This window comes from Semicossyphus pulcher, unplaced genomic scaffold (genome assembly GCF_022749685.1).
Source record: "Semicossyphus pulcher isolate SPU_LCO1_2020_fin unplaced genomic scaffold, fSemPul1.0.p SCAF_20, whole genome shotgun sequence".
Lineage (NCBI taxonomy): Eukaryota > Metazoa > Chordata > Actinopteri > Labriformes > Labridae > Semicossyphus > Semicossyphus pulcher.
The window spans coordinates 21,215,116-21,236,466 of NW_027211694.1; the positions used below are offsets into that span (position 1 = coordinate 21,215,116).

The following is a 21,351-nucleotide window of genomic DNA, read 5'->3' on the forward strand; positions in this document are numbered from 1 at the left end:
GAGATGAATATGGGTATGAATCAGCTTGTTATTGACGCATTACAATAACTAACATTTATTTAGTATTCAGACCCTTAATGTTGAATGTTATTTTAAATGATAAAGATAACAGTGTCGCACTGTCGCATCATTCAGCACTCCAAAATGCTTTGCTGAGCTGCCTGAAGTCAATGCACGTGCCCCGTGTAGCTCTCCTGCGCGCTCTCGTGCTATGTCGCCATTTTGATTCGAAAAATATGACTGAGTTTTTCCTGCTTTGCTTGCTAAACTTAGCCCCGCGTTTGAATTACTTTGTCCGTGAGTACGAATCATACACTCTCATTTGAAATAACAGTTGTTGCTATTAATGTCAAGTAGCCATTAACGTCGGGGAAGTGTTTATTTGATAGACTTTAAAGCCAGATTTGACTAACGTTAGCTAAGTTGAGCTAGCTAACTGTAGCCCGAGCTGTCGCAGACTGACCCTTCTTCAAAACAAATCACTATCCGCTCACAGGCTAATGTATGCTAGCTAACACGGCTAGCTTATAGTTAGCTGGGTAGCTAGTGACTTAGTAGCAGGCTGCTTGAAGAAAAACTCCACCAACAATCTGGTACAGACGGAAGGACTAGCAGCGGACTCTAAATCAAAGGTAAGTTTTGGAAGGAAAGATCGTCATGAGTTTGAGCAACTGGCTAACGTTCACTCTGCTGCTGCTGGATCGGCAAAGTTGAACCTAAGTTGGAGAGCTATTTAAGTTTGCTAAGTTAGCTCAGTACACGTTAACTGTTACTAGCTAATTAGCCTACGTGCTAATAGGAGGAAAGGAGGAACTAACGTTAACGTTAGCCCAATGTTTGCTAAGTTGACAACTTGGTGCCACATTAAAATTAACCAAGGGGCTAATAATGGCTCATCGGCTAACTTTGAAGAAGGATTTTGTTTAGCTATTTGATCACTTGAAGCTAGTTAACGTAGCGTAGTTAAATTGTGTTTTTCGTGGTTGCCATCGAGATCAGCCAATGTAACTTCTGTTCAAAATAGTATGTCCCTCATATGACTACGTATATATTACATTTTTGTTGTTTATACCTGTTATTAAGGAGTAAGTTAACCTAAGTAGTGTTCTTCAGGGCAACCGTTCGGAGTTGTCTGAGGCCAGCAGCGACGAAGCCTGGCTGAGTTACTGAAATCAACGTTTAACACTGTCTAGGTTGATACAAAGTGAGTCTCTTGTTTAAACAACGATATGTAAATGACCACGAAGGCTGCGATTAAATAAAGTAATTCTGCTTTGTTTTTGTATTATTTTTTATCTTGTATTATTTGGTAGTGGTGTCTCCACTGGAGTTGAAGTAAACAGAAATCTGAGCTCCAACCGCAAGTCAGTTGATGTGCACTTCATGCCAAGGCTACAGCAGCTCAGTTTACATTTCTTAAGCTACACACCAGTGAGTCTCTCATTGTTAGACTTAATATATGGGCACCCCCTTCTGTTTCAAAATATTATAACGAAGGATTCAGATATCTATCTATTTTTTATTTTTTGATCTATCATTTAAAGCTCATGTGAGGAGTTTTTCACTGGTTATGAAACAGACTGAAATGAATTCTAATTACTCTATATGACCTACAAAAGAAAACCAGGCCATCAGCCACAAGTTTGATTATTTCTATATAGTTATTTTTAATGCCTGAAACCGCTGGTTTCAGACAAAGCAATTAACTGCACCCCACCTTTGTTTACATTTTCCAGGGCAAAAATTTAAAGTGAGTGATACATATGACTGTTATACCCTTTTTTCACCAAAATAAGCGAGTTAACGTGGGTTTCTCAGACCTGGGAAGACCCGCTAATAAATGCTGATTGTCTCTTTTTCCATTGTCAGCGGAGTATACTCCTTTCGGCCGTGTTTCTGCTGTGTCACCATCCTACGACACAAACGTGCGGTGGTTAGGTTTCAGTCTATTTATCATACTTGGTGCCGATATATTAGGAACGATTGAGTGCTGCTTGGATGGAGAAGGGCAGAGATTAGAGTGTCGACCCGCGTTTTGTGTTCTCATCATTGCCAATCGGAGCCGAGGCGATAATTACCCAGGTCTACTGCAGAGTAATTTGACCCAGGTCTGAATGCTGATTGTAATCTTTGTAACCTAAGCAAAAATGCTAGGTGTTAGCGGGTTTGACCAGTGGGAAAGTGGCTTTAAAGACAGCAGGATGAGATTTGGATATGCACAGGACAAAATCAGTAAAGATATCAGAGGTATGGCTTCGTCCAAGGGGGTCGCCAAAGTCAACACAAACCAAAAGTTCCTCATAGTAGCTTTAAAGGTACATCAATGTATCATTAGCTATCACATGTTACATGTTAACTTATCAGAGTGTGAACCAGTGGCTTATTTTGATAGCCGACAAATCCAAAAGTTATCTGGGCTATGTTGTAAATTAAAGTTTCTAGTTCGCCACCAGTTGCATCTGTATTTTCACTCAGTAAGGGAGAACTCATGTAAAAGTGCAGGTGGGCTTCCTTTTGGCTTGATTTCACAGTTTTCTGAACTCACATAATTACAGACTATTGTTGTCTCACAACATCCACATGTATGCCCTTTACGTGTGCTATTGTTCCTCTTTTCATGGTCTATGTGCCAGTAGACTGTATTTGTTGAGGTCGCCTCTGGTGGGTTCTATTTTGGATGTAAAGTCAAGCATTTGCTTTCCTGCTCCATGTCCACAGGGAGCGTTCACCGGGGTTATTATTGCACTTGTGTACTCTGTAAATGTATGCCAGATGGACGCTGCTGCTTGCTGCCGTTGCTGCATGTGCAGAGAAGGGTCCTCCTCAGGAAAAAAAAAAGAAAAAGAGAAAAGGAGGAAGCACTTTAATTTCCTCACTCAGTTTTACTTCCACCATCAACACTTGATAGCATGTTGCTAAGAGAGGCACATTAGCACTGACAGAAATTGCAGATGTAAATGTGTTTTGTCACTTCTGGTGTTGGGTTGTCTGGATTAGCTGCCACAGTAACCACACACGGAAAAGCAAACTTAGCATACTTGCGTAGTCACAAAAGCAGTAAATACTTAATCATTTAAGATGCATTCTCCATTTACGTCCCGCTGATAGCATTTAAAAGCCTCTCACGCAATGCCAATGAGACATGAGAGGTAGATGCTGACTAAACCTTGTTCGTCAGAGTGTGTAAGCTTTTAGTGTGTTTCTCAACAACAAACCTGCTTGGAAAGTGGCCATAAACTTTGTTTGATATTTCCATGGCCTAACACGTATTAAAGCTAAAATTTATTATAACAAGGTGCTTAACAGTGACACTGGGTATTGGCCTAACAAAAAGCCTGTCCATAAAATAGTTAATAAACTTGGTATTATAACACCTGTGAGATGCAAGTTTGTTTTTAATTAACATCTTCACTATTACAGCCATCTTAGTTGCTAGTGAATATTCCCATTGGGATGAGTTAATTGCTTCATTGATGCAGGAACGTAATAATTACATTAATTGAGTTGACCTCTTTAGGTTGTTTTTAACACACACTGCATTTTAAATGTTGTCCTTCAGTCTGCAATGTTATGTTTTGCAGAAACTAGCCTGTAACACGACGATGTTCCAACATGTTTTCTAACATGCGCCGATATAAACCTTTTTTACAGAACATATAATTCATAAAACAAAGCTTAGAATGATTAAGAAATGGTGGTATCATGTAGTTTGTTCAGCAGAGAGTGCTATGACTGTATAGTTAACGATCCTCTCAGCTCTGTCAGCAGCACCTGTAGCAGAGCATCGCAGTGGAGAAGATGGTGGTACCCACTTGAATTGGTTGACAAGTTAATTTTCAAAGAAAGCAGCCTTATAAGTATATTTGCAAAATCAAATATGGCGGTAATCAGTGCACAATCCACATAAAAAGGTCTTTTTTCAATCCAACTAAAAACCCAAATGAATTTCCCCTCTCTTTTCCAGAAATCCAATAAAAGTCGAATAATTGTATTTATTTTTATGAAGGCTGCAAAGAATATGCCTTCATTACAGTAATACAAACAGGTTTGACAGCTGTACAGATCTGCATGAGATTATCTCTCAACATTCCTGTGATTGGTCTGATGTGACCATGTTAATTCTTCAAACAAATGAGACATAAGTGCTGACAAAGGATGTGGTTCAGACAGGTGGGTTTTTAACCTACCATGGGAGATGAGCAGTGACTCTGCTGTTCTGACACCAGTGGGGAGGAAGCCGTGTTTTGTTTTTGTTTATTAAACTGAAACCTACGTTATGTAAATCTGACAATTAGAGAAACAAACTGGATCACAGGCCTCCCTTACATCATTATCATTAGCTGTCAGTTAGAAAGGCACCAAGGCCACGACGTCATGACTAACGGTGACCTTCTGTACCAACAGATTTGATCTTTTTTTATGTTTGTTTCTGGAATGAAGGTACCAGACCTGATTTTTTAACATGGTATTTGCATTGAGTTACACATTAACAACAGGTAAATCCACATGCAACCATGCATGAGGTTACATTACAGCCAATATACGTTTGTTTAAAGATATTACGTTGAAGAAATGTGAATGACAACAGTTTGCTTTATTTATAAAGAAAAAGGTACATGTATGACTGTAGTTATTGTCGGCACTCAAAACAACAAAACTTCACAATAACAATACATACATTACAACTCTTCATGGGTACATTCTCATGCAGTATTTGAACATACAAAATGAAGTCCGAATGTTGTGCTAACAGATTGTCATTCCTTCTAAAAGTTGATAAATAATCTCTGCTGTTTTTTGTGTCGTGCAGGTTATGGTGAGCCTCTCAGCGTCTCATCTCCTAAAGAGGCCTGCGTTTTAAGAGGAGACCCATGCTGATAAATGCCAGGCCTCACCACGCTCTCTGTCGTCTGCACAAACACAAATGCCTGCCTGCCCGTGGGGGAGGTCTGATTAAAGATATCCACATTTCATCCACTGGTATGTGTGAGCACTTTGCTGTGATGCATGTAAAATTACTACAGCTACAGTACATTTACCTGGACCACAAAAATCCAACTCGAGTCCTTAGCGGAAAATAATGACTGTAGATTTTTTGTTTGAATGCTATAAAGCAGGGGTCTCCAACCTTTTTTCATCTGAGAGCTACTTTGAAAAAACCAAAGTGGCCAAGAGCTACTTACATTACATCACTGTAACTGCTGGTGGCCCCTGTGTTGATTCTTTTGTCGACTGACACGTTGGTACCACAGATGAGGCTCACACACGTGTACTTCACATTCGTGAATAAAAACTCGCTTTCCCACTCGCCGTGGAAATAGTATGTGTTCTGCTTTTTATCGGCGTAGCCACCTTCACTGTCCATCATAAATTTGGCTAAACAGGCTAACAGCACCAAACTCCTCACTTAAGCTCCACGAGCATACAGCAAAACTGACCCGACCTGTTGATGGAGATTGCTGTGATTTGTGAGTTTCAGGCGTTGACAAATTTGCCAGGAGCATCACCCTTATTATTATCATTATTTTGTATTTGAGAGGGTGGGGCATCTGTGTATTTGACTAAATGGAAGTGGGAAGAGGCTTTCAAGGAGTCTGTGAACCTCTTGGCGAGCTACTAAAATCCAGCTATCTGTTGGAGACCCCTGTTATAAAGCATTGCTTGATGTTTATAAAAGTTTTCCTCTTACATCACGAAGAGTTGAGGCAGCAGGAGGACAATAAACATCAGTGAATAAAGTCATAAAGTTTGTTTTTGTACAGTCATCACCCCAGAAACACTCGATGGAGTTCATGAACTTTGACCTACAGCTTATGGCAGCATCAAGTCAAAACAATGTGCAACTTGGAAGATGGCGTGACTTGTAGCCTCTACTAAAGTCACAGTCATAATTCACTTTTAGCGACAAATTAACTTCTTGAACTTTGAGCAAAAAATAAAGTGTTTTGTCAATAAATAAATGCCGGAAAAGCGTTGCCAGGAAGTGAAGCAGAAAAATAGGAAATATGCAAACGCAAAAAAACCCCACTTCAGTGGGACTACAGACTTAATGTTTCTCTCTTTTAATAATGTTTTACCTGTTTGTGCCTTAACATGCACATTTGCACAGGGGGCAACAGGGGCTTCTCTTTTATGGCTTTATATGAAAGACCCAAACAGTGGAGCTTCTAGTGTTCCTATTGGAAAATCATATAAAAAAACTTAAATTAAGGCTTGTTTTCGTCAAAGGCCAAAATGCCCTACATTACTGCAGTATAAACCGGAATACTCCCATGTTAATTTGATCATAAATAATGCAATTGTCGTTCTAGCTATAATATGTTTAATCCTCTAACTAACATCTTTGTTTACATCAATTTCTCTCCCCTGATTCCTTCCCTGCCTACATCCACTCTTCCCTTTCCTCCCCTTCCCCTTTCTTTCATTGTTATGGCCCCTGTGGGCCTCTTTATGTCCCCTCATGCACCTCTGTGTTGGTTTCCTCTACTCTACCTCCCCCATCACTCTGCTGTCCCTGTGGCTCCAGGGCTGTGTCCCCCGTCCCAGCGGCCACCATGTTTTGGAAGTTCGACCTGCACACCACCTCCCACATCGACCAGCTGCTGGACAGGGAGGACGTGACGCTGAGAGAGCTGATGGAGGAGGATGACGTCCTGCAGGAATGCAAGGCCCAGAACCGTCGGCTGCTTCTCTTCCTCTCCCAGGACCACTGCATGCAGGAGCTGGTCAGCCTCATCACCACAGAGCCGCCTGCCGACATCGAGGAGAGGAGCCGGTTTAAGTAAGTAGTGAAAGATGATGACGGGGACTAGTGATGGATATGAGGAAAAATTCACTATAAAGAATAAAACTATAAAGTACAGGCATTCCCAAATGTCTTGAGAGTGGACAGAGGCTGCCTCTCATTGTTATTCTGTGTTGTCGCTTCATAAGGTTTCCTAACATCGCTTGCGAGCTCCTGACATCAGACGTGTCCATAATAAATGATAAACTGGGCGCTGACGATTCACTCCTCGAGATGCTCTATCACTTCCTGGAGCAGGACCCACCACTCAACCCGCTATTGGCCAGCTTCTTCAGCAAAACCATCGGCAATCTCATCGCCAGGAAAACCGAACAGGTACACTGAAACAGATTACGGCTTGAGCAACAGCTTCCTGCTTTGCTCATGTTTTAAAGAAGCTTTGGAGGCCGTTGTCTGCTATTTGGAAACAAAAAGTGTTACGGTCTTTGTTTTGTTTCTCAGGTGATTACCTTTCTAAAGAGAAAGGAAGGGTTCATCGGTCTGGTGCTGAAACATATTGACGCCTCGGCCATGATGGACCTGCTGCTTCGCCTCATCAGCTGTGTGGAGCCTGCCCCTTTAAGGCAGGAGGTCCTCCATGTAAGATCTCTTAACATGACTATGTGCACTTTGCATGAGTATACTCCTGTCTTTAAAGTATCTTACGCAATTTATGTTTGCTTCCCCCAAAGTGGCTGAATGAGGAGAAGTTGGTACAAAGACTCACAGAGCTCATCCATACAGGCAAAGACGAGGAGGTGAGAGTCAGACCTGTTAATGTGCTGTCATAATGTGTCACACGAAGATGCTTTAATCATGTACATCCTACTGTTTATAAATATAGATATTTTCTTTGCATTTCAGAGACAATCAAATGCATCCCAAACGCTTTGTGACATCATCCGCCTTAGTCGAGACCAGGCCAATCAGATGCAGGAGAATATGGAGGCTGACCCACTATTGGCTGTACTAGAGTCGTAAGTTGACACTGCCTTTTGATTTCTATGAGGAAACGGTAAATATCACCTGTGTCCTGTTGTGCTCGTGGTATTTAGAGTGAGTGTGTATTGCAAAATATTGGCATCAACGTGGCTGTTGTACAAAAGCACACAAAAAATGTCACATTTAGCTCTTTACAACTTCTTAAATGAGAGGCTTTTACAGAAAGAGGGACAAGTCGATGTGTAACAGCACCTCAGTTACAGCAGAGGTGTGTGGAGAATAAGGGTTATCTGCGTGGTGTCTTGTTACTGAGAGCGTAATTTGGTTATCTAAGTCTTAAGTCTCTGTTTTGGTTGCTCCTACGTCTGCTTTTATCTTTTCCGCCGTGCTCGCTTCTGTGTAATGCTGGAAGTAACAGATGCCAGGAAGAAACCAGCCAACTACCCAGAGAGCGACATCTACAGGATCGGAGACCGTTGTGATCACAGGCATTTGAGGGAACTATAAGGGCGTTTTAGATGTATTAAATGTATTGATATGTCGGGCGTGAAACTCGATAGTCTTGTGAAAACAAATATTGGGATACTCAGCCGTGTTGATATTTTTGCGATCTTGATTACACTGTGCAACTTTTTTATGGTCTTGCAACCACTCAAAGCTGCTTTTACACTACATGTCACATTCACCCTTTGACACACACACTGATGGCAGAGGCTGCTAGTTTAAGTGTCCAACTGTCAATCAGTCATCACATTCACACACCGCCACCAGGAGCAATTTGGGGTTCAGTGTCTTGCCCAAGACTACGACATGTAGATTGAGGGAGCTGCGGATCGAACCTCCAACCTTCCGATTGAAAGACGACCGACTCTACCACTGAGCCACAGCCGCCCTGTTGTAAATCCTCAAACATTTTTGTTTTGGACTGTTGGACAAAAGAAGCAATTTAATGACGTCACTTTGGGCGCTTGTACTGAGATTATTTCATGATTTTTTGGGGGGAATTTTGAAGATTACATGATAACCAATTATAATTGATGATGAAATCAAAAGTTAGATAAGCCACAAAATACAAAACACGCCCTGGGTTGGTTTTGTTTGTTTGCCAATCAAGTAAATTCCCATCTACTTTTGGGAAATGTGTCTTAAATGTTGGTTCTTTTCAGTCTTTTGAATCATGTTGAGTGTAAAAAGTGAGAGTTGTTTTAAGATGTGTGCTCCTGCATGTCCACACTGGCAGGGATTGTTAACAAACTGAAACACTCCTATGTGTCTTTGTTGCACTAAAATGGCAAATCCCAATTTGGAGTAAAGAGTCCTTCTAAACCCCCCCAGGTTTAAGATTGTGTACACAAGCATTTGCTGGCAGAGCCTGTTTGACAACAGTTTAGATTTTTGTAGTTTGTGTAATAATGCGTCCTGGGTGTACAACATGATTTCACTCACTTTGTTTTAGTTTGTTTTTCAACGTTTCCATGGTATGAACTTTTGTCTTTCAGGCAGGAGAGTGTAGCAGGGCTCCTCAAGAACATGTTCGAGGGTGAGAGGAATGAGGCCTCCATCGTCAACGGAACTCAAGTGCTACTTACCTTACTGGAGACCAGGAGGTCTGGGTGAGTCAAATTGGTGTTTAATTGTAAGTATTGGAAGCAATAAAACCACATTGTAAACTTAATTTCTTAAAGGTATCAGGAACGCTTTGCTTTGCTTAAATTGGTAAAGAACAATGACACAGAGTTGACATAATAAATATTTCAAGTGTAGTGACGCTTCTGTGTTTGTCTCCTTGTGTCTCCCAGGTTGGAAGGGCTGATGGATCTGTATTCTCAGGGTTATGAAAGGTCTTACACTGTCAACAGCAGTATTTTAAATGCCATTGAGCCCCATTTAAAGGACTTCCAGCAGCTTCTTCTGGATCCCCCCAAGGTAAAGCCACAGAGCAGTGCCAAGTCATAAAGGTAGCGGCTTTAGCCCTTTCATATTCACATTACTGCAGTAGCTGATGGCGAATTGGCACTACACATCAGCCAGCAGTTTTAGTTCTTGTACGGTTGGTGGCTAAACTGGATTCTCTCATTCTTTATACAGAAAAGTGCAATATTGACGACCGTTGGCGTTCTAGAGCAGCCACTGGGGAACGCCCGCCTTCACGTGGCCCGGCTGGTAGCCGCCCTGCTGCAGACCAATGCCCCCAGTATCTGCCAGGAGCTCTGCAATCTTGCCACCATGGACCTACTACTGGTAGGACATACATGGCTCCACTCTGGACATTTAAACTCTGTAGCTCCGAGGTTGTTATTGCACACATATATCGGGGGTGTTTTTGAAGGATGCTTTTTGTCTGAAAAAGTTGCATCAGATTTGCACAAGGTCGGTCATGAGTCCGGGAAGCAATGATTACCTTATCACACCACCTGATCAAAGGGCAGACTGGTTGGCTCATTCGCAGCAGGTTCATATAAGACCATCAAATTGTTTGCTGTTCAGCAGACCTCTGTTGTCCTAGTTAAACAACATAACAGCATAGGGAAGTAATTTCTGATGTTACCACTGACATAACCTGACATTTACTATTGATAAATCTAGAACTACATACTGTTCAGTGTCCTCTCAGATCAGTCCTTAATGCTCGCATCTCTCTGTTGCATCTCTCTCTGAACAGGATCTGTTCTTCAAATACTCCTGGAATAACTTTTTGCACTTCCAAGTGGAGCTATGTGTGGCGGCTATCCTGAACCATCCTTCCTCAGAGGAGCGGCCCAGCCCAGGCCTCCAGAACCACGATGGGAAGCCTGCAGCATCCAACCCCGAGGCGCCGGGGGAGGCAGTGGAGACAGGCAGGACCAGTGACCCACAGACCTCCATCCACAACGCTCTCGTGGCACATGTAGGTGTCGGCACCCAGAACTTTCTTTTCTGTTTTTTTCTCAATTATTTCCACACTCATCTTCACCCTGTGTTTCTGTTGAACCCTCAGCTCTTCCAGAAGTGTCATCTGGTACAAAGGATCCTTGATGCCTGGGAGGAGAATGATAAAATCCAGTAAGTACTCTCTATGTGCTGAAACCTATTAGTATCAAAACAGAACGTTTTCTTTCACCAAATCAAACCTCTGCAGCTAAAGTTTCCTGCTTTATGCATGTCCTTTTAAAGGTTGATGTTGTACTTGGAAAACTAAAACTGTTCCTGCATGTTCCGTGTTTTTATTAATGTTGAGTCTGCACCAGACTCTTCTCAATAACTGGGCTGTGGGGTCCCTGCCTAGACCTCAGCAAATCGTGTGCATCCCAGATTTGTTATAACCAGTATCATTGTGGTGTCGAGGTGAAGCTCCTTTACCAGCTGAAGGGAAACTAAAGTGTGTCCCTGCTAATCTCAGGGCTGAGGGCGGCACCAGGAGAGGCAACATGGGTCACCTCACCAGAATTTCCAACATGGTGGTCCAGAACCTGGAGAAAGGACCAGTACAGGCCCAGATGTCTGACCTCATCAAAGGTAATTAGAACGCCAGATGCCCGATAACATTACCATGTAAACAAAACAAAGTCAGTGAAAATGACCGTTCCTGCTTTTTCAGAGCTTCCAGAGGACTGCAGAGGTCGCTGGGAGAGCTTCGTGGACGAGACCCTGAGAGAGACTAACAGGAGAAACACGGTGGAGCTGGTGAGATATCGTTCAGTAGCACTCGAGATCTTCTGCATGGATAGTTCAACATCTTCTTCTTCTCTCCCAATATTAGCCCACTGTGTTCAGAGCAGCAGGCCAGTCAGACAGGACGGGAGCGAGCCCAGCACAGAGCCAGAGCAGCAGTTATCTTTTCAATGAATATTAAAATCTAAGACATAAAAGTCAGAAGTGTTGTTTTAATTCTTAAGCAACAAATATACTTTTTATGCTTGAAGCATGGCAGCAGGAGGAAACTCAGTGAGGCTTATTTACCTTTGCAGATTAGAATCAATAATAAAATATATTTACTGCATTATACAGTACGTAGAATTGGCTTCTCACCCCTTAATGTAAAACCCATGTAGTATGAAAGAGGTTAAGTTGTATGTAGGATGAGGTAGTAGTTTTCCAACTTCACAATAAAAGCACTCTTTTGTTAAATGTAATGATAAATGAGTCATTAAATTAACATTAAAGTCACAGTACTTTACAATACGTTTCTCTGCACTAAGATTTAGCTCATTTCGAAATTGCAACGTGATGTTTCAAAGTGCTCAGTGTGGCCACAGGGCGTCTGTAATGTGCTGTTGAACACTGTCAAAAGTTAACCAGACTTCTGTCCTGCAGGTGAGCACACACAACATGCACTCGTCCAGTGAGGACGACGACATGGAGAGCCCCTTCCCCAACGACCTGTCTCTTCAACAGGTAGGATTTATACCAACGTGGAAACTAAATGACAGTAGTTAAAGAAATATCCATGTTTTCTTGTCACTCTCTGGTAGTGAGGACTCTACTCAACTCACAAATATGTCAGTAGAATTCAATTTGGATTTTTAATAGTATATATGTTCCCTTTTAAGTTCTGCTCATCACCAAACTCCTGTATTAGTCTCATGTTTTACCTGCAAGACTCACAGAATCGAAGTCTATAAATGTTCACTGTTAGCTCCGGCTGCCGGTTGGACAGGAAAACGTTTTCTCACTGTGTAAAATCACCTCACATCATTTTAACTAGATCATTTACCGTAAAATTTGGGGCGGGGTATTTATTAATAAAAACATGTAAACAAGTTATTTCAACACTATTTCAATTTCATTTTAATTTGAAACACATTCAAAACACACAAATAGCCTACCATCTGTTTTCACCATGTCGAGTTTGCAATCCTGCTAGCTACCGGTGCGGTAGTTGAGCTCAGCCTGACAGCGCATGTCCGTGATGAAGCTTTAGCTTGATTATAGCGCCATCGTCTGGGTACAATTCTGTAACACAATAAAATACCTCCCTTGAAAATCTTTCTGTATTTTTTGTTTTTAGATCATTTTTGGGGCTTTTGAGTGTAACCTGCGATCAGTAGCTGTATCCCCTGTATATGAGGCGCCTCATCTACCAACTGAGCTAAACCAGCGCCCTTCAGCCCACTTTTTAGACAACATTAAAAGTGCATCTTATACACCGAATTTTACAGTAACTGGATGAAGGTCTTTAATCATTGCTGAGCTGAAGTTAGCTGCAGCTCGGCTCACAGCCCCTGAATTCAGCCAAAGAGCGGCAGAGAGACACTGACTTTAAACATTTGTTATGAGGAGGAGGAGACCTTTTGGAATAACAGCCTTGTTAAAAACCTAAAACCTGTATAAGCCTGCCTTTCTCTTCGCTGCTACATTGCTCTGTGTTGGGGTGCTGGTTTGGCTCGGTTGGTGGAGTGAGCGCCCCCATGTGCAGAGGCTGCAGTCCTCGACGCACTGATCTCGGGTTCGACTCCCGGCCTGCCGATCTGTTTGGTGCATGTCAACCCCCTCTCTCTACACTCCACATTTCCTGTCCCACTTCATCTGTCCTATAGAATAAAGGCAAAAGCCAAAAAAAAAAATCTTTAAATTGCTCTGTGTTCAATAATGCAGCTAAAAAGCAAAAGACTCGCTGTCTTCCTCACTGATGATTACTATTATATCACCTAAAATCCCCCTTTACTTATTTCAAATTAACTTTTGCTATCCGCTTACTGTCCCAGGCCTTCTCGGACTATCAGATCCAACAGATGACCGCCAACTTTGTGGATCAGTTTGGGTTTAATGATGAGGAGTTCAGCGAGCATGATGAGAACATCAAGTAAGTGGACTGAACAACTGAAGTCTCTTTAGTAAGATTAAACAAGATTTAAACTCAAGCATCAAACTAATCTGGATTCATACCTTGTTATTGATACGTGTGTTGTATTATTTGCTCCAGTGTAGATGTCTTATTCTTCGTTAATGATCCCACAGTGATGACACTGAGCTGCAGGCTAATTTAACATCTTGTTCTCTCTTCAGCGCCACGTTTGACAGAATTGCCGAAATAAACTTCAATCTAGATGCTGATGATAATAGTGTAAGTGTCTGTTTAATACTCCAACTATAACCGCTGTTGTTGTCATTGATGAATGTATATAATGCAGTAACTGTCCTGTCCTATGACATAATTCGAGTGTGTGTTTGTACGCAGGCCAACGCGGCTGCTTTTGAAGCCTGCTGTAAAGAGAGGATACGCCAGTTTGACGATGCTGAAGAGGAAGAGGACATTTGGGAGGAGAAGGAGATGAACTATGCAACACAAGTTAAATCCAGAACAAGGTGAACCTGATGGTGTTTTTGGTTCCTTCACTGCGAGTTCACACGTTTTTCTTCTTCGTGTTGACACTTTCATCGCTCTCTCTTCCAGGTTTGGTGTCACCCAAACCTCAGAGGGAAGCTCAAGAGGCAGCTTGGAGAACGGAGGCAGAGAGCGGGACCACGGCTCTGAGTCTGATGAGGAGGAGGACTCTGAGCAGAACACGTCAGAGACAGGCGAAAACTGTAAGAGGACAGCTGCGTCATGCACAACACATATAAATATCACATGGACCTTTCTAAATTTAGACCCCGTTCTTAGTTTGAAAGTTTGTTTTGTTGTCAGGCCCCAGCTGGACGGCAAACTTCAGGGACTCTCGAGGGACTGCAGCATCCCAGACCCCAGCAGGGTGGGACAGCTCAGCTGGGGGCGGAGCAGAGACGCAGGGAACTGGCTGGGCCAACTTCACTGAGTTCCAGCCTTTCTCCGGGTGAGAAGCAAAATTAGCAATGATAGTTTTAACTGTAATTGATCTCAGACATCCATATTAGTGTGTTTAAACTGCAGGAACTTTCCCAGGTAAATCCAAGAAATCGTTCAGGTGCTCAGGAAATAAACCTGTTTAACTGTATTAAAGGTATTTCAGAGGGTTCAGGAACTTTAGGGGTGAAGTCTTCAGTGCTCACTGTTGCTGTTTGGTCAAACAAAGACGAGGCAGCTGCTTCAACTGGTTTGAAGCTTTATTTACAAAATATGGACGTTATAAAGAGGGTCTGTATTTCATGTGACTGTTGTCAAAACAAGATGCATTTGAAGTGCAAACAGGAAAGTATAAATAGCCTCTAATAGGTTCTGACAGTTTTTCTGGTTCCATTGTTCTTGAAACTTTTTGGTTTAAAAGAGTTTTTTGTATTAATATTGAGTTGCTGACTTTGGATAGTAGACTTGAGCAAGACTCTTGTAGGATCAGAACTGATGTTGAAATCTATTGATCTTGTATTGATCAATTAATTAACCTTTAATTGTTCCAGTGCATCTGTCTCAAAGGTAGTGTGCAGAAGTAAAACCTCAAGACAGTCAGGAGGTTAAGAACTCAACAAAGAAGCTAAAACAACATTTTTTCCCCTTTTTAAATTGTGCGTATGTGCAATAGTCACATTGCAGGACGTGCGATATTAATGCAAATTAGGTGAAACACGTCAAGCTGCTACTTTTTTTGTTGCTAAGTGCAAAACGAAAACTCGACCGCTTCTCGTTTTCCAGGAATAATCTACAGGTCTGTCTCACATTAGTGCAGCTCTTCACCAGAGCACACAGAGAACCGACTGCTGTGCTGTGTGTGAACAAGCGTCTACCTCGTGTGAGGTTGTGTGCGCCGACAGGAACCACAGGAAGCAGGAGGCGTGATTTTTCGTTTCATTAAGTCACAGGGCGGATCACGCTGATTCAACATACATTTGAACATCGCAATAAATAACGCAGAATGAAAGATTATCGCAGTTTCTTTTCAGTATCGTGCAGCCCTACGCTGAACACACCTGAACTGGTGATGCTTTTTCAACAGATTTGTTGAGGCACAAAATGGAAATCCTGTCGAAATATGTTAACCTGTTTTTTGCTTGATTTTTTTACAGTACAGAGACTGAGCCCAGGTGCAGCTCTCCTGTGGACTCGGGTAGCAGTGATGCTGATAAACAAGCCAAACAAAACCACGAGAAGAGCGGTGAGTGTTTACCTGCGCCCCTAAACACTCGGCACGATTCAAAAACACACAAACTAATTTTTGCGTCTTTTGTTAGCCGACGTCAGTGCCTCCTCTGGTGCTTGGCCGGTGGGAGACGGGAAGAAGGCTCCGCTCGTGGCCTCAGACAGCAGCTCCTCCGGGGGATCTGACAGCGAGGAGGAGAGAGGAGAAGACAAGAAAGGCGGCGCTCCTCCTGCTGCAGCCAACGCTTCGGGATCCCCCGCAGCCCCCGTCAACAAGACAGCTGACCTCAAAAGGTTTGCATCTCATAGCTGGTAAAATCCTCCTCTGCTGACCAGTCCGCTCTGCAGGCGTACACGGAAAGCTGCTCTGTCTATATTTGAAACATAATGACCACATTGAGGTAATTATAGACTGGACAGGGTTTTGAAATTACTGCATTCATTCAGTTTTCTAAGTAAAGTTTGTCCTGGGAGCATCTCTGCAGAAACTTGAGCTGCAGAACTTTTTCCTCTCATGTGAAAACTTTTTGTTCTGTTAAGTTAGAGCAGTAAAGTTATCAATAGATATAATGTTATAGGTGTAGTGTTGTCCATAGAATGACAGTTATATGTAAAAGAATCATCACCCAATTTCTAGTAGGTTATTTCTAAATTCCCAATTTTAAATGAACTCTATCCTCCACATTATAGATGGATGAAAATTCAAAGCACCTCATGTATTTTGACGGCTATTAAAACACCTGTGCAGCCTGCCTAAGTAAAGTCTATATCTGTGTCCTAAAGCAGGGGCTGCAGCCTTCGAAAGGGGGTGGTCTTTACAAAGGATGAGCCTTTCATAGCCTGCGTAGGCCGCTGTAGCCGAACTGTAATGAGACATTCCTGTCTACGGAGGATTTTCTGTTCGCGACAGCTGTTCCCGCCCTAACGCTTAGATCACCAAACTCCTCTCCTGTCGCCTAGCAAGATGTAGCTAGAGGGCTAACTAACATCATGTAACTTAACCTATTATTTTAAAGATAAATAGTTTTTCTTACATTTGTATCTCGAGCTATTTGATTGAGTTGAAACCAAAAACATTTTAAAGTGTATTCCTCGGCCGTTTAAGAGTCCACCATATCGTTAGAATTGGCGCACAATGAATCTCGGGATACATTAGGCCACGAAGGATGCACCCGATGGATCCTGTACATTTCAAACACACACACGAGCAACAACAAATGTGCTAGTCAATTTGAAACCAAGTCTTTGCAGCTCTTTCTGCAGCCTTAAAGTCAAACTGCAAAATCTGTTCAAATCTGCTCAACTGTGTAACCGCTGAGGTCAACTGACAGCGCGTTCCACTGAGCTGTGGCTTTCACACAAAGAGGTGCGGAGTGCAAAGAAGGTACAGGACAATCTCTTAATTAAGATGTTCTGGATTTTATAGACGTCTCAGACTAGAAGAAGATGGTGTAAAAAAAAACATCTTTAGCTGTTAAAGATTTTGTCATTGTCTTTATCTAAGCCAGAGTGTACAGCCAGAGACATGCAGAGAATGTGCTGGTACATGTTGGCCACCATGGAAAGAGGTTTTCTATAATAGTCAGGGATTCAGTTTAAATGATATATTAAATATTTGTACTGTTAGCAACCCCTGAATCAGTGTTAAAAATGTTCTACAAAGACTTCAGAAGAGACGGTAAAAAAGGAAAGGAAAGGAAAATATTAGTGACCTGCGACTCTCACACGTGGCAGGTCCTACTTTCAGCTCCTGGTAGACACTGCTGGACAGTTTGAGCAAGATATTTCTGCTTTTTATTCCAGTAGCACACGTGTGCTGAAGAGTTACCCTGAAGTACGACAGTTAACAAACATACTGATTACTATAAAGCTGCTTAATACTACAGTCAAAATAGTGCTGGGTAATAAATGGTGTCTTCCAGCACTGTCACTCATTATGTCTGCACACTTATAAAAAAGTTTTTTGTTTATTGAGCTCAAAATAGAACAACTTGTTTTCTGTTGCATTTGCAGTGGGGTCAAAGGTCAGCTCCAGAACAAAGAGAAGACTTCAGCAGGGAGTGGGTGGTGTTTACTTAAAGCTGCACACGCTGTGCTATGGGAGCGGACTAATGAGTAACTGTTTGTGTCCTGCAGTGAGGAGAGTCCGGTGTCTCTGGAGAAACTCTCTCTGTCGGATCCTCCTAAAGCGTCAGAGCAGCCGCCTGCTGCCGACTCACCTGTAGCTACACAGACCGACAGGAAGTAAGTGCCCGCCTGTTTACACGGTGACTTAACTCTTTGATGACTGATTCAGACATTTAAACGGTTTTGATGCATCATAACAAAAATACAAGTGAAAATTAAATCATGCTAAAGTGTTATTAGTCTACTGGTCAAAAATAATTAAGACCGTATACTAGTGTTGCTATTCAGGTCAAATGAGTCTTTGTTATGGAGGTCAGGGCCCTGAGAGCAGCTCTGCAGCTGAGATGATGATTTGATTTTCATTTAAGCGATGAGTAACGATTGTTTTAGCATTTGATTAACCGTTTCGACCAAAGCCACTTCATCTGTCCTCGTGCACAAACCAACCATTTACAGTAATCCTATGAAAACAGACTCTTACAACCGAAACTGAAACTACACTGTGACAAACGAAGTCCTCACTTTTAAAGAGCGAAGAAGTCGAGTGAGGGTGAGGAAACACAGGCAGATCATGAGAGAAGAAGGGGAAAATGCTGTCGTATTTTCAGCCGCATTAAAGAAAACTTCAAAATTAAGTGTAAAGTACAGTCACCAAACAAAACACAGCGGTTACGGACATTAGAACATCAATAGCCTGATTTGAATCAAACTTCGATAAAGTTACACACGATCCTCCAAGTAAGGACAAATTAGATTGACACATGCAGAGGCTCAGAAACAGATCACACAGACAAAAAGCAAGATCCATCTGAGGATGTTCAAGTGAAAAAGCATTAGATTTTTCCTCACGCACACCCCCTAGAGGTAGCTCGCACTCCCTGTATTAAGAAAGACATTTTGAAGAAGCGTCCTGTTTATGTAGATTTATGACACAATTTTAATCCTGTCATTTACTGTGGTTTATTTTATTAAGTAACTTAGAAACCACTCAGCTTAGGTTTCACATATTCTGAGGATATGAAGCGTTCGAAAACGCTCAGCGAAATGATGTCCAAATGAATTGTGAAAGGACGTTCTGAAGAGGAAGTGTTTTGAGCTGTGTATCAAAGTGTCTTTGACGGTTTGTCTAAAAACACTAAGATTAATCACATTTTGCTTTCTTGTAATTTAATGTAATTCAAACAAACGTCACTGCTTTCACTGGCTCCACATTCTTGCAGGAGAGTGAGAGAAGTGAGTTTAAAGGCTTTGTCAAGTTTTTTCTCAGAGCTGAACCCACAACCAGCAGAAGCTCATCCTCTCCGGTTGTGTGTGTGTAACTGTTTCCTCTTGTCACCCTCTCAGAGAGGAAACGCCCCCGCCCCAGGAAGTGACGGTGAACGGGCCGGTCTGAGCGCGTGCAGACCGCTAACATCCATCAGTGACGGTGCGGCGGACTGTCAGCCTCCTCCAGAGTGACTCCCCTAAAATAACCTCACTGCAACTACGGTGTTTTTTACTGAATCACTCTGCCATGTTATTGGACCTGGACACTGCCAATCAACACCAATAATGAGGCGGCGGAACATGTAAAAAAAAAAATATGAATAATGAGAAACCAACAAATCCAACAGACAGAGCGGAGGAGTGCAGAGGAATCATCTTCAAAGCCTTTTTTCCGATGTTGCACATAATTACGTGCGGTTTTAATGTAGCAGCGACAGAATCCGAGGGGTAACATCATCATTATTATTTTTTTATGTCCTGAAAGATTTCTCTCCTACTCGTTCGAAGCTGTTGGAATCCCGTTGTTAGGGATTTTTTTACATCGTCACCCCTGAATGGATAGCACAGGCTAACTTTTAACGATGCCTCAACAATAAAAACCTTTTTTTGACAACATTTTATTTCTTCAAGCTTAAAGAAAAAGCACTTATGCAGCCATTTACTGTACATTATAGCACAATGTAAGTGTTCTACCCTCATCTCTGCTGGCTGTCTTATCTGTCCTCTCACCCACATCGAGGTTTTTATCCATCGTTTCCGTTTTATTTTTCTTTCTTCGGTTGCTGTTGATGAAACATCTCGTTGTCACCAGGTTTCTGAATGTTTTGAAGTGCTTCAGGAGGGTCCGTCGAGGAGGAGGAGGAGGAGGTCGATGAACAGAGCTCTAATAGTATTACTGTCTTTTTGCTCATGTGCAATAATGTCAATTAGCCATTTTATTTAAAAAATGAAATTCAACATATATTTCTTTTTAAAAAGAATCAATCTAGCGTCACATTCGGTTGTAGGTTTGGGCAACAAATTTGGATATAATCTCTGATTTAAACATTTTTATTTCCTTTATGTTTGTTTTTTTCTTTAGTGCATGTATAACCGGTTCTCTGTTGACCTAGCTAGTGAGCTAAGACCTTCTGATTGTATTGACCTTTAAGTTCTTATTGCTATTCCCCTAAAATCAACCAAACATTATCTACCTATATACAAATATTATCTACATTTAAAAGTAATTTTACAAGCAATCTTGAGATTACTCTTGTCGTCTGTTCCTTATTTTCTCTCTCTCTCCACCGAGCACTTACTCACAGGGCGAGAGTGGCATCTGGTTAGAGTGACGCTGTATGTTTTTTTTTTTTTTTTTTTTTTTTAAAGTTTAATTTTATTTCTCTGAGCAGCAGGATTGGAACGAGGGCAGGTCTGGGTTCTGCAGAGCTCCAGGCCTCTTTGGTGTACTTACTTAAATCATTTGACAGCGATCAGGTTCTACGATCATTGTTAAACAAAAAAAAATGAAATTAAAAGTGTCTGGTTGACCACATTAATACCAAAATCTTGGCTTTTGCCCGTCTGGTTGTTGTCTTTCCACCTCTGCAAAGATCCGGCTGCCTGGTCGTGATATCAACAGGGTTCCTGCACACTGTGGATAAGCAGGGAATTTGGTTTTAGTCATTTTGCAACCAAATGCATTTGAAAAAATGTCTTTGAATTGCATGTATCCATAGCCAAATATTAAGCCTGTCTTAACATTTATTAAGTTATGCAGTGATGTCATTTTAAAGAAAAGGAAACAGACTAGCTTCCTTTTTTATTTATTAATAAAAAGGCTATAAAACATGGGGTTGATTAAAATATTTGACAGTAAAAGTCGTCCAACTTTCTGCATAAATCTGTAGACTGAAAGTGAAAGCCCTCACACATGAAACTACGTTTAAAAAGTGCAGGAACCCTGTCATAAGACGAAGCCCCTCCCACTTAAACATGTGTTTAACTGTTCTGGTTCTTTATGCTCAAGCTGAAGCTACATGATGTCACTGGACTCTATATAAGCTTGATAAAGGTGTCATTTGTCCCGCCCCAACAGGTGCTACAAGACGGTCAGGAGAGTAAGGGGGATGTCAGTCAAATGGTCTGCACGAGCCTGCAGATTGTGAGAACAGGTCAGAGGTCAGGGTCAGCGTCATAGCAGCGCTACAGGAGCTGGTAGGCAGACACTAAACAAACAGCACAGTCTGTGACGTCTCTTAGTGTATAATCTGTAACTGATGCA

General features: G+C 41.9%; 1 protein-coding gene across 1 annotated transcript; it reads left to right on the forward strand.

The window, feature by feature from the left end:
* The first annotated feature begins 227 nt into the window (after positions 1-227).
* Positions 228-20,634, forward strand: ppp6r2a (protein phosphatase 6, regulatory subunit 2a). The gene is made up of 24 exons (XM_069670935.1): positions 228-632; positions 4,811-4,980; positions 6,527-6,781; positions 6,934-7,120; positions 7,247-7,384; positions 7,477-7,542; positions 7,649-7,761; positions 9,226-9,339; positions 9,526-9,652; positions 9,815-9,967; positions 10,389-10,613; positions 10,704-10,768; positions 11,106-11,221; positions 11,304-11,389; positions 12,020-12,100; positions 13,411-13,508; positions 13,712-13,769; positions 13,884-14,011; positions 14,100-14,233; positions 14,334-14,478; positions 15,623-15,711; positions 15,788-15,989; positions 17,832-17,939; positions 19,167-20,634. Exons 3-24 carry the CDS (start codon positions 6,555-6,557, stop codon positions 19,213-19,215), a joined length of 2,709 nt encoding a protein of 902 aa, XP_069527036.1. The 5' UTR covers positions 228-632; positions 4,811-4,980; positions 6,527-6,554; the 3' UTR covers positions 19,216-20,634.
* Positions 20,635-21,351: the final 717 nt, after the last annotated feature.

What these genes read in the sequence shown, in the direction of transcription:
- ppp6r2a (XM_069670935.1), top strand. Translation starts at nt 6,555, where the DNA reads ATGTTTTGGAAGTTCGACCTGCACACCACCTCCCACATCGACCAGCTG. An exon ending in TAGATGCTGATGATAATAGT is followed by an intron (nt 13,770 to 13,883) that starts GTAAGTGTCTGT and finishes GTTTGTACGCAG; the next exon opens with GCCAACGCGGCTGCTTTTGA. An exon ending in CAAGTTAAATCCAGAACAAG is followed by an intron (nt 14,012 to 14,099) that starts GTGAACCTGATG and finishes TCTCTCTTCCAG; the next exon opens with GTTTGGTGTCACCCAAACCT.